General features: G+C 42.5%; 1 protein-coding gene across 2 annotated transcripts in view; it reads right to left on the bottom strand.

Annotated features, from left to right (window-relative positions):
- The window catches only part of NFKB1 (nuclear factor kappa B subunit 1), a 133200-nt gene that overhangs the window by 42029 nt on the left and 71603 nt on the right, over window positions 1-19568 (bottom strand). For both annotated transcript variants that reach the window (XM_036253237.1, XM_036253247.1), the window contains exon 6: window positions 7626-7774. In XM_036253237.1, coding sequence (XP_036109130.1) covers window positions 7626-7774 — 149 coding nt within the window. The remainder of the gene's footprint in view (window positions 1-7625; window positions 7775-19568) is intronic.

Raw genomic sequence — 19568 nt, 5'->3', positions numbered from 1 at the left:
GGCGCTTTAAAACAGGGAGAGGCAGAAAGGGCCCCATGGAGGAGACGACACAGGCAGCTGTGAAGGAAGTGGGGAGCGGCGTGGCCGTGTGGAAGTCAAGCATTCCAGGAGGAGGCACAGCAAGTGCAAACACCCTGAGCCAGGGGCATGCTGGTGTTTTCTAAAGACAACAATGGCAAGGAGGCTGAGGGAGCCAGAGGAAAAGGAAGAAGGGTCAGGAGTTCAAAGAGGTACATAGCGGCATAGATCTTTTAAAGCCTTGTAAGCTTTGTAAGGACTTTCGTTTTACTCTGGCTTTCACCCAAAAGGAAAAAGAAAGATTAGTAGAGGAAAGATAGAATATGACAACTGGCCAACCAGTGTGGCCCAGTGGATCGAGTGCCATCCCATGGACTGAGAGGTTCTGGTTTGATTCCTGTCAGGGCACATGCCCAGGTTGTGGGCTCGATCCCCAGTAGGGGGCGTGCAGGAGGCAGCCAATCTATGTTTCTCTCTCACATCAATGTTTCTATCTCTCTCTCCAAGAAATCGATAAAAACATAACAAAAAAAGAAAGAAATACTACAACTGGATTGAATGAAACAAAGACTATAATAATGTGAGAAGACCAGATAAACTATGGAAAGAAAATATAAGACTGAAGGCAGAATTAGATGAGCCCTCATACAGAGGCCCACAGGCGGAACAATACACATGTCCAGACAGTGACAGAAAAAAGTGGGATCGCAGTGACATACACAGAGAAGAAAATATACTGAGAGAATTAAGCTCCTTGAGGGCACAGTTCTCCAGTACCTAGAACACGGGGTGCCTTATACACATCTGCTGAATCAATGAACGCATGAATTCATACAGCACAGAGAAACAGGCAGCATGGCATACAGCAAGGAGGCACAGGCAATTTTCCAGAAACCAAATCTTCATCTTCTGGCCCTTTAAGCCTTACTTCTATACAGAACATCCACAGCTGTGGGAAAACGAGGTATTCTCACAGGTAATGGCAATGACAAACATCTTTGTAGCACTTCACACTTTCTCATCTATAAAGTCCTTTTCATGTCTAGTCTTTAATTTAATCCCTGTGGAAAAGGTAATATCTTCATTATTCATTATGTGAATAGTGAATTTACTCTGTTAGTAAATGAAACAATATAGGATTAAGTCTTCATATTCAAGTAATGATGGAGTATGAGACCAAATTAAACCTTTCACCTTCAACAACAACAACAAAAAACACACGAGAAAAATCATTTTAAGACACTGGACAATAGGCAGCACAAGACAGTGATTCTCAAGAAAAGGAAAACAAATACGATGAATCCTACAGTTTTGCTGGCTTACTACTTAGAGTTTCTAGGCTGCACCTTAGAAAGAGGGATCCCAAACAGGACCTGGCGAGCTCCCTGAGTGGAGGAGACAGAGTTAAAAATTTGAAGAGGCCAAGGAGGCGAGAATTCACAAGCAGAGCACCAGAGAGAAAAGAACCACATACAGAGAGACACTCTGAAATATACAGCAACTCTACCTTGAGTTCTCAGCCGAGTACTATGAGAGCATGCATGTGAGGACACGACTCAAGGCTGGAAAAAGAACCACCAGAAAGGGGCAGGGAAACCATTCCTGGAGAACACACAGGGCTGGAGTGGTTCAGGAAATCTTGTAACAACATAAATCATCAGGATGAATATTACCGGGAATAAAAAAGGGTCATTTCATAATGGAAAAGGGATTGATACATTAAGAGGGCATACAAATCCTAAATGTTCATGTATCTAAGAAAAGAGCTTCACAATATAAGTAGCAAAATCTTTAATTTTTTTTTCTTTATTGATTTGAGAGCGAGGAAGGGAGGGAGGGAGGGAGGGAGAGAGAGAGAGAGAGAGAGAGAGAAACAGTGATGAGAGAGAACATTGACTGGTCGCGTCCTGCATGCCCCCAACTGGGGATCAGACCCACAACCTTGGCATGTGTCCTGACCAGCGACCTCTTGGTGCATGGGTCAGAGCTCAACCACTGAGCCACACCGGCTGGACTAAGCAGCAAAATCTTACAGAACTGAAAGGGGAACTAGGTATATCTATAAATATAGTCAGAGATGTCAAAAACTTCTCTCACTAATTGATAGAACAAGTAGAGAGAAAATTACTAAGGATATAGAAGACTGAAACAATACTATCAAACAACTTGACCTATTGACACTTACAGAACATTTATTCAACTTGATCAGACTAATCATTATTTTTAAATGCCCATAAACCTTTATCAAGACAGACCATAATCTGATCCATAAAACAAGTCTCAATAAATTGAAAAGTATTCAAATCATACCAAGTATTCTCTTACAACATCGACCCTAAATCAGACATCAATAACTGAAAGATATCTAGATAGGAATATATTCATATTAAGATTGGCTATGTAATAATTGTTAAAGCTGGGTGATGGGTAGGTGCATTGGGATATAAAGAATAGTTTAATTGTATTCTTTCTACTTTTGTATATGTTTGAAAATTTTTATAATAAAACGTAACGGCCCTGGCCAGTTTTGCTCAGTGGTTAGAGCATCGGCCTGCTGGACCAGAGAATCCCGGGTTCGGTTTCCGCTAAGGGCATGTACCTCAGTTGTGGTTCGTCCCTGGCCCCGGTTGGGGTCATGTGGGTGGTGATCAGTCGATGTGTCCCTCTCAGGTCGATATTTCTCTCTCTCTCTTCCTCCCTCCCTCCCTCCTGCTCTATCTGAAGATAAATGCAAAAAAAAAAAAAAAAGTCCTCAGGTAAGGATGAAAAAAAAATGTAATGGAAAATGAGAGCAGATACTATCATTAGCCATGCAACAACAACAAAAAACTTGAGCATCGTAAATGTTTAACACATGGGGTACAAAACGGCACAGCCACTTTGGAAAACAATGTGGCAGTTTTTTATCAGCATAAATGTACCCTTAGTATGCATCCCTAAAATTTCACTCAGTATTTACTCCAAACCCAAGAAAAATAAAAACTTATGTTCACACAAAAGTGGTTTTGCCAACAAAAACTAGAAACAAAGCAAATGTTCTTCAACAGGTAGATGGATACACAAAAACTGTGATACTTCAATACAATGCAATACCAGTCAGTAATTAAAAGAAATAAGCTCCTGATATACACATCAACCTGGAGAAATCTCAAATGCATTATGCAAAGTGATAGAAGACAGATTTAAAAATGCTACATGTTGTATGATTCCATCTGTATGTCCTCTGGAAAGGCAAAACTATAGGGCTAGAAATTAGGTCAGGGGTTGTCAGGGTCTGGAGTGAGAGGAGGGGTTGACTCCAAAGGGGCACACAGGGACTTTGGGGGGTGATGGAACTGTTCTATATCTTGAATATTTGTCAAAGCTCATAGAACTGTTCACTTTTCAAGGTGAATATTACAGTATTTAAATTATACTTCAGCCCTGGCCGGTTTGGCTCAGCGGTTGGAGCGTCGGCCTGCAGACCAGAGAGTCAGGGTTCGGTTCCCACTAGGGGCACGTACCAAAAAAAAAAAAAGAATTATACTTCAATAAAACCTGACAAAAATAAAAAAAGAAAGGTTATCACAGCTAATACTAAGACGCAGGCTACAATCCAGTTTCTCACTCAAAATACTATGTTCTTTCACACCAGTGGTTTTCAAAGAGAAGTCTCAGCAGCGCTACTCCGAACTTCATAGCATGTACATTCTTGAGCCCTATACCAAACCTACTGAATCAGAAACAATCTGTGTTTCAATAACTCCTTGGGGAGATTCTCGATCACCCTAAAAGGTGAGAACCACTGCTCTACACTCCGTGAGACCAATGAGATCAGCCTCTCCAGGAATAGGGCTGGCATCAGTATTTTTATTACGTGACCAGAGGTGACTTTAATTAGTAGCTAGGTTTGAAATCCTCTGCACCGGGCCAGATGTTTCCATCCTCCTCCTCAGCTGGGGCCTGCCGCTGCCCTCTGGGTAGGTTTGAGCTCGGTGTCACTGGGTTGGGATGTTCAAGTCCTCCCTCCCCCTGCCCCTTATTTCTCTGAGGGCTCAAACACAGACTTCAGACCTAGCACAAGAGTGAAAGCAGCCCAAAAAGAGTGTCTGTAAAGTCATTTGTCCATCAAAAAAGTGGGTTGTTTAGTTTCCTACTGCTGGTTTTCGAGAGTTCTTTATATATTCTGGATATAAATCTTTTTTTTTTTTTTGGACTTGAGATTTACAATTTCTTCCAGTGTAAAGCGTGTGTGTATCTTGCCACTTTAACACTGTTCACAGTTTCTCTGGCCCACAAGAATTTTAAGTTTGTACATATAAAGAAGCAGCAACCTCCGACTCACACCCAGTTTGGAAGTTGGATACTTACAATCGCAGTCCATACTTTGTCTGTTCTCTCCAAACACTCCTTTTGTGTGTATTAAGGCTAACCCACATGAAATTGCCAATAATCAATTGTTTTTGGATCCTCAAAAACTACAATTTAATATGGTCTACAATAGCTCCTTGAGGGAGGCCACGTCCTTTTTTTGTATTTTTAAAAATGATATATCTAGCCCTGGCCAGTTTGGCTCAGTGGTTAGAGCGTCGGCCCATGGACCAGAGAGTCCCGGGTTCAGTTCCCACTAAGGGCATGTACCTCGGATGCAGTTTGTCCCTGGCCCTGGTTGGGTCATGTGGGTGGCGGCCATTCGATGTGTACCTTTCACGTCGATGTTTCTCTCTCTCTCCCTCCCACTCTATCTGAACAAAAAATGAAAAAATGTCCTCGGGTGAGGATTAAAAAAAAATTTATATATCTACTTCTAGTGCTTAATAATTAGTATATGCCATAAATTATAGTTAAAAAAAAAAGACTTCATGTCTCTCTAAATCAGGGTTACCAGGAAGCAAACAGAGGGTGTGGTAATTATTGGTAAGGATGGTGGCTTAAGGCAAAGGCAAAGAACAGTTTCCATTGCCTGAAAATGTCAGAGGACAAAAATGTTGTTGAAACACATAGTTAATATTCAGGGTCAAAAATATAATACCACACTAAGATTATATTTATGAGGACCAGCACTAAAGGCTAACTAAATAAATGAATAAGAAATATAAAGACAAGAAAGGTAACTAAAACACATTAAAAGGGCAAATATCTCAAGTTAAAGCAATCAAACCCACAATTATGAATATTTTAATATAGATAAAATATCTCTGAAAACAGAAACTAAATTTCACTGAGAACCCCAAAGAAAGGTAGTTATTTTGGTTTTAATAATTTAAAGGTTATTTATCTTCTTGTTTTCTTTCTTTCTTTTTTTTTAATGTAACTTTTTGATGTGTTGGATCAGTGCCCTGCTTGTAAATCTATATGGTACTCTTAGCTTAAGCTATACTATTGAAAACAGGTTATCTTGGTTCCATTTCTAGTATTGACAAGTCTAAGGAATAATGCTGGCTATCTTCCTAAATTTCTCTCTGTGCTCTTCTTACCTACAAGTTAGAACTACATAATAATCGATGACATACCATAAATACATATGTGGCAAGTCTGCTCATGTTGTTTCATAACATTAGCTGATGTCAGTTCAGTCTAGAATTATGGAGATGTAAAGGGCCTGGAGATGAATTTTGTAGCTCCACTCACATTTTTGAAGGGAAGAAATTAAAGCCCTCAAGAAGTCATGCAAATCGTCCCCAGTTCTGAGAGTGACAGAAATGGAAATAGAATTCTGGCTTCCAGACTATTAGCATGATATTTTTTCCTACTGCAACATGTTCTGACATTAGAAACTTAAAGAGAGAGAGAGAGAGAGAGAGAAATGAATCATGGGGGAAATACTGCATTTTTGGAAAACATTGCAAACAAAAGTTTCTCAGTTAAAAATCAAATGACAAAGGGAGTACCAATGTTTCATAGAACACTCTGAATAAGAAAGTCTATTGTAACTGTCAAGCGGCATCCTCTTGATTAAATTTCTCAGTGAAATTGAATTGGGCTATGAAATCCCACAGCGCTATGACCAGAAATCTTGATGATTAAATTTAAGAGCTTAGATGATCAAAATGTTTGTTGAATGAATGAATGAGTGAATGAGTGAGTGAATGAATGCATTCTCCCAACTACTGAACCCCACACTCCAGCACTGAAAAGAGTAAAGAATTTCCTCACTTTCCTTGGAAGCAGGGTATTGACTTCAACTCTTGCTATAGGCCCCCAAATAAATAACCATCCGTTCCTTCTAGAATCCTGAAAGATTACTAAGCCAAACCACAGAGACACGAAATTACAGACAACATACTGAAGTTTTATAGTAACACCTATTATTAGTAGGGAACTTCATCTATATTTTCCTCCAAAGGATATGATCATCACACAGATTAAACGGGACCAAAGAGAATAACACTTCAAACTGACATCAGCCTACTGGAGCAAGTCCGCAGAAACACTAAGCGATCACTTAGTCTAAACTTCTGACGATTACCCTGCATTTTAAAGCTCCCACAGGTCAGTCAGGAACTGGAAGGATATTCCAAAACAGACGATGAACTAACTGTGACACACAACAGGAAACAGGCCAGTCTTTCAAGAGGATGTTGAAACAAGTTTATATAAAGCACGGTTGAATTTTTCAAATCAATTTAAGCTTCTTCCTCCAATCTGGAGTCTTTTTTTTCTAACATCAAAAGAATCAGATTTTAGTGACTTAAAAGAAAGCTCTCTCTCTCTAGGGTTTTCACACTTGAATATTTTCACAGTCAAACAAAGAAATGCCTAGGAACATGAAAGCCTAACCCCAATAACAACGAACTTGAAACTTGATCGGAATTCAAAGCCTGAGATGCTACCATCAGTTTAATTACAGTTGATTTCAGCAATTCCTTTCAGATTACCTGGGATTATATCATAAACTATTTAAACTAGTGTTAGGAAACCCTGAAAGATATTTTTAAAAATGAAATTAAGTCAATACAAATGTTCTTACTGCTTCTGGACTGAATTTATTTTTATAGTACTTCCTTCATTTAAAATTGATTGTTGGATCTGTCTGATGAATATGTGACTTTGTATTTACATTTCAAGTCTAATGAATGCCAAAACAAAGTTGCATTCCTTGACTTCTTACCTGTGCACATTTCCCAAGTAGCACAAAACTGAAACAATATTTATCTACCCACCTCTTGTTCAAAATGTCCACATTGTAAATCCAGAGTCGTTACCTCATTAAAGGAATCATCAAGAGTATAAAACCATTCACAAGGAGTTGGTTTCTGCTATAATTATGTTCTTTCTAATGTGCTCCTGTCTTTATTTCCAAAAGAAAAATATTGCGAAAAGCGGCACAAACGCATCACAGGTCAAGGGACCATGTAATTTATCATCCAAACTGGGCTACTTTTGAGAGTGAAAGGGGGTGCTATAGTGATGAGGCCAGGACCACAGGTGCAGACTGGGCTGTCTCAGGGGAGCCAGGCATGTGGGTGCCTTATGCCTCAGAATCTAAGTGAGGGCACGCATTTTCATTTTCAGGCCTTCTGAGGGTCTTGGAAAGGCCCCCAATGAAAGGGGCCTTTTCGGTCTAAGTCTTGGGTGCCATGTTCTGTCTGCTCCCACTTTCCATGGCATCACATTCCCCCACTTACCCGACCACCATGTCCTTGGGTCCAGCCATTACGGTGCAGATCCCGTCCTCACAGTGCTTCCCCACCAGGCTGTGTGCGTGCAGGTGGATGCTTTTTCCATTTGTGACCAACTGAACAATAACCTTGGCAGGTCCCGAGTAGTTGCAGATCTATGGAAGAAGCGCATTTTAAAAGTTAGCACATCTGACGACCTTGCAATGTAGAAAAATGCTTAGGATAAGCCAATAAGTATAAAAAATATGATACAAAATTAGGCATACCTGTACATGTATGACCACAGCTCTGTTTTTAAAAGTAAGTGATGAACAAGTGATGGGATGGAAATAAATCAAAATGCTAATAGTGGTTGTTTTGTGTGTAGAGAGCCTACTCCAGGAAGCCCACCATACATGATATAGTCTGTACTGCTGAAGTTGGAGCAGCACCTCTTCAGGAAGCTGTGGAGCCATGAAGCACCCCCTTCCTACTAACCAAGAACACATTTTCACCTGCGCCCACATCACGGTTTTCGGTCATAAAAGCTGTGTAAAAGATCTGTCAGAAGGGAACTGGGATTGATGGATAATGGAAATCAAGGGAGGGAGAGAAGTGAGCAGGAACAGTGCATCCAAGGTCTCTGCCACAAGATCAGGCAGGAGACTCCTGCTCGGACCCGGCAAGCCCACAGGACACCCAGGCCCACAGACTGGGCCTGCAGTGATGTGTCAGGACACTCCAGCCTGGCCCTCTCTGCTATGAGCTCTCACAGCTCAGCTGCATGTGCCCAGGTCAGAGTACATTTCTTCAGTTCTAATAAGTGTACTTCCACAGTGCAAATCCTTGGCTCTGACACCTACTTAGCTCTTATTTTATAAAATCAGGGTTTCCCATTTAAGGTAATTTATCTTTTTCATTGTTATACTGTTAAAATGATAATAACAGCAATAAAAAGGAATTAGCATGGGGATAATTCTCTTTTAAGCCAAGAGAGGCTAGACAACCTTTCTCCTCCGGTTGGTTCTCAGATCCCTAGAGCAGACCACATATTCCTTCCTTGAGAAAGCCCCGACACTAAGCTCATATTAACAGAAAAGACTAAAGGCTTTATTTTTACCTTTGTGAATCCTGTAAATCAGAATACTGTCATAAATTCAGCCAAACCTTTAGAAATGCACTGTATCTCCTCAGCGAGTGATCGACCATCCTAGTTTGCCTACAACTGAGAGGGTTTCCTGGTACACAGGCCTTTCAGGGCTAAGAGTTGGTTCTCCTATCTCCTAAGCCCATATTGTCTCTTTTCGAGGAAGTGCATGACCTAAATCCTGGGTCTCTCAACTATACAGTCATTAGAAATATCTTAATCCGTACAAGCAGCCTTTAGCTCAGAAGGGAAAGAAAGTGGAACGGAACCCATCGAGCAAACCTGAGGAAGAACCTACACTTGCCAATAAAATGTCTTGGAAACAGACAGAATCCCTTTCAGTCTACTTCTATTACAAGATCATCCAATAGCTCAGCTTCCATTGATTCGAGCTTTTGTTAGGATGATTTCAATATCATCCTATCCAATCTATTCCCCCACTCCCCAATCCAATCTCTCATTGCAAGAGTTGAGAGTTGATCAGAGCTGGGATTATTTCCCATGGGGTTCTGGGGGCGAGAAGATCCCCTGGCCCCTGCAGCGAAGGGCAGACTCCCCTCTAACCCACAGTGTGGCTCCACTGGAAACCTTAGGGCGTCTCTGCCTGAACCTTGACTCAGAACTGCTGCAAGAGTTTGCTTCTGAATCCTCTAACAGCCCTTTCTAAGGAGCACGCCGCCGGTGGGTGTGGCCTCCAGGCCTTGTAGAGCAAGCTAATCACAAAAAAACAGTTAGGATTAAGTCAGGATTTGACCACCTCAAAGCACACAAATAAATAATTTCTTAAACAGGTAGAGCACTTAAAAACGCCCTCTGGGCATAACACTAATTATGAACTTAGTGCGTTGCCTTTTATAACAGGCACAGAAAGCCTCTGCCCTTCAGGGCAGGACAGGGAATGGAAAGTTCTGGATTTGCTCCAAAGTTGGCTGCTGTCCCTGCACACTCCCTGGATCGCTCATGCCAGTTTGGGGCTTTCGGCGCTGACACCTGAAATCGGTCTTTGTTATGAATGACGAACTCCACAGAAGCTTCCTCGGCAGTCAATGCACGTGCGAGCAGCACTCAATAGATCACGTAATTCCACTTTTTACGTGCACCAAGCACAGAAATGCAACAGTGTAAGGCATGACAGGCGAAATGCTTCACTTGGGTGAAATCAGGTGGGCTTTCCACATCTGCAGGGCACCAGAAGGGATCCGGCGCTTAAAGCCCAGTCACTTTGGATGGCTGGGCCTTTCAATGTCACCACGGTGAAGGACTCAGTCACTGAAGGGAAGAGGTGGGAGGTGTCCCCAAAAAGTACGCACATCTTTTTATGGCGATTAGTTCGCGATCGCAGGGCAGCGAGAATGAGGAACTGGGTAGTCTCTGAGGTAAAGGTACCTGAAAAACTTGCCAGTGACTAATGTGCGATCTGAGGCATCTGAAGGAGTTCGAGTCAGCATGGCATCATCTGGTTTTTCACACAGACCACAGCGCAAGGACAGGGAGGCCCCTGGGTTTTGTGGACTTTCCAAGATACTGACTGAAAGAAGAAAGCTGAACTGTGAGACAGAGAGCAAGTGCTGCTATTTTCGGGTTATATGGCAATGAGGATGATGGGATTCTAACGGAGGTTGGGGGGTGGGCATACTTTATAAAACGCCATGATCCCTGAGAGCTATTTGTGGTAGGTTCAGAATTCATTTGTTTGATGGAGAATTTGATCATTTTTATTCAGCCTCCCTTTTACTTTTTTGAATAGTGGCTCCCCTGAAAATTAAGTTCATAGAAAGCAACTGTATCTTCCAGAAAGGTGGGATTATTTGTGAAAGAGTCTGAACGTAGCGGGCTCTTAATGAAATAAGGTGAGTTTGCGGTTACAGCCGAGGAGACAAAGAAGACAACTAGAGTAACTAGCTACCAAGGGGACGTTTTAACTGCAAGTCCTGGAGGGGTAGAGTAGCCAGGTTTAAAGACAGTTCTACCATTTATGAGCTGTGTGGCCTTGGGCAGTGTTCAGTTTCTCATCTGTAAAGAGAGAGCAACAGTACCTCACCGGTGTGTTGTGAGGATTAGATATGTTAATGCATGTAAAGTCTGGAACACTGTGCAGTAAGGAACAGTAGTACATAAGTGTTAACTATTAGCTTATTTATTACTATAATGTACTCCTCTACCTAGAGATCTTTAAATAATACAACTGCCCTGAAATGATTTAAAATAAAAATCTTGTCCAAAGACAGGTGGCTAGTATAGATGACTAATTAAGGCCACTTTTATTCCTAGGGTAGGTCTTTTTCCCAGAGTGCCATATTTTATTGGGCTTTGTTAATTTTCTAGTAGTAATTATTTATTACAGTAACAGCTATCGAATGTGGCCTCCTTGACGAAATGAAGTCTTTCTTCCAGAAGCTTTATGACTCAATGCCTACTGATGACCACAGGCTAGATCTGGCTTTTTGAGCACGAAATAGAAGCCCAGGTCTCAAATAATACCAAACTTAGTCAATCCCCTCCTTTTACTTAAAACAACTCATGCTCTGGCAAAGAAGATACTGATTCTTTAAAGGTGATTAAGAGAAGTAGCCTAGAATTTTCTGGGAATCGGAATTTGAAATGTCTAGTTTCCCTGCTGCGTAAATGTGACCAAATCACTCTGCCAGAATGTAGAGTCAACTTGAATGTAAGACGTGACAGGTGAAGTCATTCTTTTCTGCTTAGTTCTTCTCATGGGTTGATGATAATGATGGTGATAATTAAAGAGGAGGAGGAGGGAAAAAATCCACAATTTCAAACAGAAATCTATCCTGACTTTACTTGCACACCTAACTTTGCCTGGAGCAGTGGAGCAACGTGGTTAATTCCAAGAGCTGGGCAGTCAGGCTGCTGGGCTCTAATCCCTCTGTTGCCAATTATTAGCTGGGTCAACAGGGAAAGATGGTTAACATCTCTGGACATCAGTTCCTCCATCTCTCAAATGAAAGTAGCAGCATGCTGATACAGTGCTTGGAACCTAATGGGATTAGCAATCTCAAATGACAACTCTCCTATCCTGGTTATTACCCCACTGATAACCAAAATGTATCCATTTATTCAGGGAGTATTTGCTAAGCCCTTCTATGTTTCAAGCCCTGCAGCAAGTCAGGGAATGAAGAGGTTACACAGTGAGTGTCTGACAGACACAGCTCCTGTTCTTGTGGGAATTAAAGAGTGGGATCCATACTAATCAAAGACTCTCACAAATTAATGCAAATGCAAGACTGTGAAGCACTGACAGAGGACATATATTGTAGGGACTTGCCCTGGTCAGTAGTCTGAAAAAACTTCCTGAGGGAGTCACGAGGACTGAGCTCTGGAGGAAGAATAGGAGTGGAACAAGGGAAGGGGAGTCTAGGAGACGAAGGGGTTGAGAACGGTATTCCTGACAGGAAGAACAGCATGTGCAAAGGCTCTGTGGTGAGTCCTACTTAGCATCTCCTCAGTCATGCTCACTACCACCTCTCGGTTTCCTTCAAGTGGTTCCTACCACCTGGGGGTGTCCTTTCCTCCTCTTCTCTACCTAGACTCACCCATTCCTCAAGGGTAAGACCTAATTCTGAATCTTCCATGACACTCTTCACCACTTCTGTTCCTTTCTTTGGGAAGGTCATTGGAGTAGGGCAGGAAAACTACAGGCAACTTACTGCAATGAGAAGATAGTAAAATCATTGACAGCTACAGGGTTCTTGTCTTACCTCTCTTGCTTGTTAAATTTAAATTTCCAGAGTGTATACATCTATATGCCCTAACTTACTGTGTGTATGTATTTTTTAATAATCACCCAAGGTATTTTTAGAGACAGGAAGGGGGGGGGAGAGAGAGAGAGAGAGAGAGAGAGAGAGAGAGAGAGAGAGAGAGACATCAATATGAGAGAGAAACACTGATCAGTTGCCTCTTGTATTACGTGCCCCAACTGGGGATTGAACCAGAAACCTAGGTATGTGCCCTGACCAGGAATTGAACTTGAAACATTTTTTGGTGTATTGGACTATACTCCAACTGACTGAGCCACCTGACCAGGGCCTAACTTACTGAATTATGGAAGGAAAGGGAACATGGTAACTCAGCCAATCTTCACATCAGCCCTGCGGAGTCAGTAATGGCACCCCATCCCACAGCCGAAGGAACCAAGGCACACTAGGCAAACCGCCATCATTCCTATAACTAGAGAAGTGGGCAGCCCTTTGAACTGGGGTCTGTCCACCTCCAAAGGCCATTCACATTTTGCATTACACTGGGTGCCACTTGGCTTGATCGCTTTTTCCTTGTGTGTCCAGTCTGCCCAGTGTTTTGCAGCTCTCCTTTGCCCAGCACATGCTGGCACATGATGGCTGCTCCTGAAAGCAGGCTCGGTCGGATTCGCTGGTGTGCCCGTGAGAAGGGTCTGGGAGACAGCTGTGAGCTGGAGGAAGAGTGCTCCTTCAAGGAACCCTGCTCCACAAACACACATCGCGCCACAGGCATCACTAAACTATGCACTGACTCTTCTCTGTTCGCTTGCACTTCAGAATATAAAAAGAAGGAGAGGGAGGGGAACAGGAGAGTGCGAGGGGGAGGGAGAGGGAGAAGAAAGGAAAAAAAGAAAAGAACACTGTCATAACCTATTTTCTCTCAGCGGTAAAAAGCAGTCAGATTTTATTGTTTCTTATCACGTGTTGAGCACCCAGGAAGTACAGAATAACCCATATGAAACAAGACAGTACAGAACCATGTCTAACAGTTTCTGGCACAGAGTAGGAAGATGCTCGGTAAAGTTAGTTCTTTCTTTTGAAGGCAGGCGATTTTGGGTTAATCCAACCTGGGACCAAACTGCAGCTCTTTTCTGCTTCCAGCTCAGTGTCCTTACACAAGTAGGTAGCCTCTCTGAGCCTCACACAACATGGGCCAATAATGTGACCTGAGGGGTCTGCTGTGACGACTGCATAGTGCCTGGCACAGGGCAGGTACCATGGAAGCACCTGTTTCTTTCCTTCTCTTCTATTTATGAATGGCCTGTTTCACCCCTGGGCCTCTCAATGGCCCTGTGAGGTACCAGGGTTGGCATGATCATCCCCATTTTGCAGATAGGAAAATAGAAGTTCAGACAGATGAACAAGCGACATAACACAAGGGCAGACAGCCAAGACCCTGAGGACCTTGGACTTCATCCTGAGTCTTCTGAAGGGGAGTGTGGTGTTCTCGGGACGGTGGGAGCTCATGACAATGTCCTCTGCAAGCCGCTCATTGCTGACGACACGGCTGTTTTTCCAGAAGTGCTCCTGGATCTGTGTTGGTTCATTCACATTCTTTCACCTTGTTTAATGCCCTGATTTGTTTGAACAGCACACATAATGCCGTTGTTAGGCTGGGATTAGAAGGGCAAACTGCGCCATTAAATACAACAAAATGGGCTAAGAGGGTCCCACCAACTATGCAGGGAAGACCCATAAAATCTCTGTATACGTATTAACTCTGCTTTGAAAGTTTGAGTTTTCTGTCATACTTTGACCTTGAATTTCTTTTTTGTTGTTGTTGTTCTGTTTTGATTTTCAGTTTCATTACATCAAATATAGCTTCTTATAAATTACGCTTCTTTCAGAAAACCAAGTAACACGTTATTGCTAACCCCCAGAACTGCTGGGGACTTGTACTTCAACAGGTGTCATCACCTCATTAATAAATTACAAATAAACGCTTACTCTTTGCATGGCCCAGTCGACCATGGCTGCAAAAGAATGAGAGGAGCTCACAATTTGTAATTTATGGATCATGAATTGTGTTACCAATGTTTATTTATAAGCCAGATATTTTGGGAACTTGGGTTTAATCTTAACAGAAAATAAAGTTTAAAATAGTGGTATTCTGGTACCATTTCTTTTCTATATCTCCTACCCTCTTGACTACACTAGGTGCATTCTCAAATTCTTTTTCTGAACAAAGCATAAAATACCTAGTCAGACCTTCAAAAGACATCCCAAATCTGACCACTTCTCGCCCTCCACTGCCTCTCACTGGTTTCAAGCCTTCCCAATCTGTCTCCTGAGAGGTTTTGCTCCTATGTTTCCTGTGCCGCCCGGCTACCCATGGCCCTGGTGAGTCCGTCCCAGTCAGATGGAGCCAGTCTTGTTACTCTGCTCAACGTCCTCCCAAAGCAAACGCTGGCGAAGATGAATGATGAGTACAAGGGGACTCATTATACTGTTCTGTGTCTATATGACTAACATCTTCCATGGTAAGAAGTTAAAAACAACAACCCCAAACCCTCCAAGGAAATCTTGACCACTGCATATGGCGGCCCTGGGCAATCTGACCCTCCCTTTCCTCTTCGGTGTTGTTTCTTACCAATCCCATGCGCCACACCAGCCTCTCGCTGGTCTCCATCTCGCCAGTTCAGCTTCCCCGGGAGAGCTTCTGTGTTTGCCATGTCCTCTGCCTAGGAGCCTCCTTCCCTGGACATCTGTACATGTTCTAACTTCCTTCAGGGTTGGCGGGAACGCCATTCTCTCAGGGAGGCTCTCACGGATCACCGGCCCCATCCACTTCTTTGCTCCTTTCCCCGGCTTGATTTTTCTCCATGTGTTCATTACCGTTTGAAACGCTACTCATTTTACTAATTTTGATTGTTCCCATCTTCCCCATGGGAAGAGAAGCTCTAGAATAACGGGGACACTGATTTCTTCCCTGTGCTTGCAATATCTGTCATCCTAGGGGCATTCAATAATTAATTCTTTAGTGAAGGCGTGATTAAATAATTTAGTCATGATTAAAATGTCATCTATGGAAGGCAATTTATCAAAATATAAAGAGTTGTGTTAGGTAGGGGGTAGACATAAGAGAACTATATTCTTTGTTATTTTAAAAAAAATAGCTAAACTCTGTAAAAAAGATATATTTAGATGGTGACTACTTATAGGCAGTTCCAGGACACTATGTTGATTGCTCTGAGCAAAATAAGTGCTAAATATGTATCTTGGAATTAAAAATTAGTGGCCAATTAAGTGGATATTTCAAAATTATTTTGTGAATACTAATGTTTTCCTTAAAAAAAAGCATAAACCCTATTCCTGTAAATTTGACAACTCTCCATGCAGTGTTTTAATAACCAGATATTACAATTAAATACTTAAATTCTGCTCGATTCTCAATAATAGGCATATGACCAATTAATTATTCATCTATGACAACTAGGGATTCTTCAGAATCTAGATAAAGTGCAAAAAATAAAATGCATGTGAAGATTCACTAACAGAATAGTAGAAGCCTTTGCTATGCTTCTTGTGTTGTGGAATGTGCACCTGAAACCAGTATAAATTTGTAAACCAGTGTCACCCCAATATATTCAAATAAAAAGGAAACAAATGTATTAAAAAAAAATGGCTAGATCCTAATGGAGCCTCTCAGTAGGCTCCTGAAATGAGGATGTGACTATTACACACCAGAGCGGGGCATTGGCCTACGTTGGCAGCAGGTGTCTGGCTGGGTAGGGGCTCCGCACCTGCTATGGCAGTTGTGAGAGAATGAAGGGAAGGCGGCTCTTGAATCATCGCCCTCGGAAAACCAGGGTAGCAGCTCTCCTCTTAGCGTCCAAGACAGCGCCGGTCCTGCCCTCTTCCCACCCTCACGGCAGCCGCCCACAGGCCTTCTCCTGCGTAGGGAGGGAAGTCTTAGTACCTCACGCAAACCTTTTCTCCATTCCTGCCTTATTATCGGCCTCCGCGGCCCAGAATTCACACTTCTGATCCACTCCAATTTCACAGCCCCTTCCTCCTCAAACGAGAGGCATCTTCTCTGACGTTCACTCTGGTGACTGACCGGCCCACAGGACCTCATCAAGACGCAGTGCAGGGCCGCCCGGGCTGCGCTCCCTCTCAGCACCGAGCCCAGGCCCTGCAGGCAGACCTGCTGAGTCCGCGCCCTCCCCAGGGCTAGCTCTGCGCTCCGGGCGCGTCCCTTAGCTTTTCTGACGCGTTGCCACCTGTAACATGTGAATACGAATACATAATCTTCAAATTTTCACGAGGATTAAAACAGATAACTTCAAGTGTCTAGTACAGTCCTTGATACAAAGCGGTTCAAAAGGCGTGACTGTGACTCCGGTCTCTTCATGACCTACGCACCTGTCTGTAGCTGAGATTTCCTCCGACTTTGTGAGAAGACGGAAACCATCGCATGCGAATCTCTTCAACCTCTCTTCTCCTTGCTGTTACCCAGGCTCAAAATGCCCCTATTCTTTCACATATCCTGTTCTAATTCAGAGAAATGGAGATCTGTTCCCTTTTCCAGGGCTAACCACTCTGGTTTTGCCCTTAATGCCATACTTTTGCCAGACTTCCTTGAATTACCCTTCTCCCCTCCTGTCCAAAGGACCCTTTCCTTTAGCCCATGAAACATGCACACTCTTCTCTCTTCTCATCAATACCTTCCCTGATAATGATGATGACAACTGTAATGGTTAGCATTTAATGAAACTTATGGGCCAAGCACTACACCATGACCTACACAACACTTCTTTCATTTGATTTTCTCTATAATTCAACGAGAAAGGTTCTTAAAAGGTCCTTGAGTGTCATTCTATTTTTCCTTACCAAATAGGCAAGAAAAGCTCTAATCACCAGGGCTTAACCTCCTGCTTAATTTGCAACCCTCTGCAAATTAACTAATTCCCCCAATTCTCAAATGAAAAAATGAGTACCACTCCCTCCTCAAAATTCTCCCAATACTTCATTGGATGCTTCTGCGAAAGCACTATTCTTCCCATAAGAGAAGTTTTGCCAGAGATCCATCCTTGGTTCATTTCTAATCTTCACGTGATCACTCTCTTGACACTCTTATTTAGTCTCCAAGATTTAATTATCGACTCCACTCAAAGGCTTCTTAATGTACATCTCATATGCTTAATTTCCCTTTAAGCAACTGTAACATATACAGCTGCTTGCAGGGACCTTCCTGTCCATAACATCTTTACAATTCACTTTATCCAAAATGGAACAAACTGCCTTTCTTCTGGAACCCACTCCACCTGCTGTTACATGGAGCACCATCTTCTAAGCAATTGCACCCAAGTCCTCCCTTCATCTTTGAGTTCTCTGCTGTCTTCTGTGTGTAATTAGTTGCTAAATTTTGGCCAGATGGCACCCCCCACCCCCGCCAAACCTCTGACATGTGTTCCTTTCCTCTATCCTCATTGCTTTAGTTAATTTATCTGAGTCCAAACTCTGCATTTAACTCATGAAGAATCACTGCAATTCTTTAAACTGGTGTTTCTGTGCCTTTCCCTTCTGCTCACATCCCTTAGCAGACTGCTACCAGATTTATATTCCTAAAGCACAGTGCTGATTGGAGCATATCATTCCCATATTAAAACTTAGATGATCCATTCATTTTCTACAAAATCCAGCCTACATTTTGGAGCCTTGTACGATCTGGTCCCATCGTACCTGTCTACCATTCCTCCCACCTTTCCCTTGCTTATGCTCTTCTTGCCAGCACAATTATTCATATTCCCATCCATCTTCAGAGACTTCTGTTTTTGAGCCATTGCTGCTGAATTTCCTGCTTTTGCAGTATTCTCTAGTTAGGTCTATGCTTTCAAATTTCTACCTCTCTCTTAAGATCCAGTCTAAAATGCAAGTTCTGCCTCTAAGCCTTTCACGAGCACCCCAACTAGCTGGCTCATATACATTTATCTTTGCCTTAGAGTCCTTTGGTCTTTCACTCTTTCCTTCAAAAACTACTGTATTCAGCAATCACTACATGGCAACTAGAGGTGCTGGTTACCTTAGTGGTGAATAGCACAAACAATATTACACATTTCAGATATTTAAGGACATATCTTAGCCCCTCTATTAAACCAATTGATTCTTGAAGACAAAGGCACTAGTTCATCTTTATATTTCTCCAACTTCCAGCACAGAACCAGTGCCTATATTTAGTCAATATTTATTAAAACAACCAATGACTGAATAAACCACTGGCTCCAGGGAGGGAGCAGCAAAGTGGTGAAAAGTTCCCAGGCAGCATTCAAAACGGATGCTAACAGCAGGGCCCATCACACCACCTGCCTTAAGGTCTACGGAAGGGTTACTGTCATGTGATAGGGTTCACTTCACTAAAGTATCTATGAGGGGTTACCTGAGGAGTTTCTGAAAAGTCCCAGCAAAAGGGGAGTACACGAAGCCAACTAACTTGTGAATTCTACTAACTCCTTAACTTGAAATCACAGTTGGAAACATCTAACCTTGGCACTATTTTTATTTATAAGAGAGTTATTATTTTTTGAAGCACTTGTATTCCCTTAGGCTTTTCCAAAGAGAAAAGTAACTTTCATTTATAGACAGACAAAGAGATGCTAAAACATCTTTAATTTTTTTTTTAAATCCTTATCCGAGGACATTTTTTCCATTTTTTTGTTCAGATAGAGTGTGAGGGAGAGCAAGGGAGGGAGGAAGAGAGAGAGAGAAAGAGAGAGAGAGAGAGAAACATGGATGTGAACGGGACACATCAAGTGGCTGCCCAACCAGGGCCCCACGACCCAACCAGGACTGGGGACAAACAGCAACTGAGGCACATGCCCTTAGTGGGAACTGAACCCGGGTCTCTCTGGACCGCAGGCTGATGCTCTAACTGCTGAGCCAAACCGGCCAGGGCTAATTTTTATAAATTCAATTGTCAGGTAAAATTACCTCTGACATATAATTTGCCATTGTGCTGGGGCTTGGCCAAGGTGATAAGATGGGTGGAAAACGACCATCAAAGGCTGGTTCCAGAGATCCAAGATGTTACACTCACTTCCTCCCAGAACCAAACTGAAATTACAACAA

Source organism: Molossus molossus, unplaced genomic scaffold (assembly GCF_014108415.1).
Source record: "Molossus molossus isolate mMolMol1 unplaced genomic scaffold, mMolMol1.p scaffold_m16_p_1, whole genome shotgun sequence".
NCBI lineage: Eukaryota > Metazoa > Chordata > Mammalia > Chiroptera > Molossidae > Molossus > Molossus molossus.
Note: the sequence above shows the minus strand (reverse complement) of the source record. Positions and strands in the feature narration are given on the sequence as shown.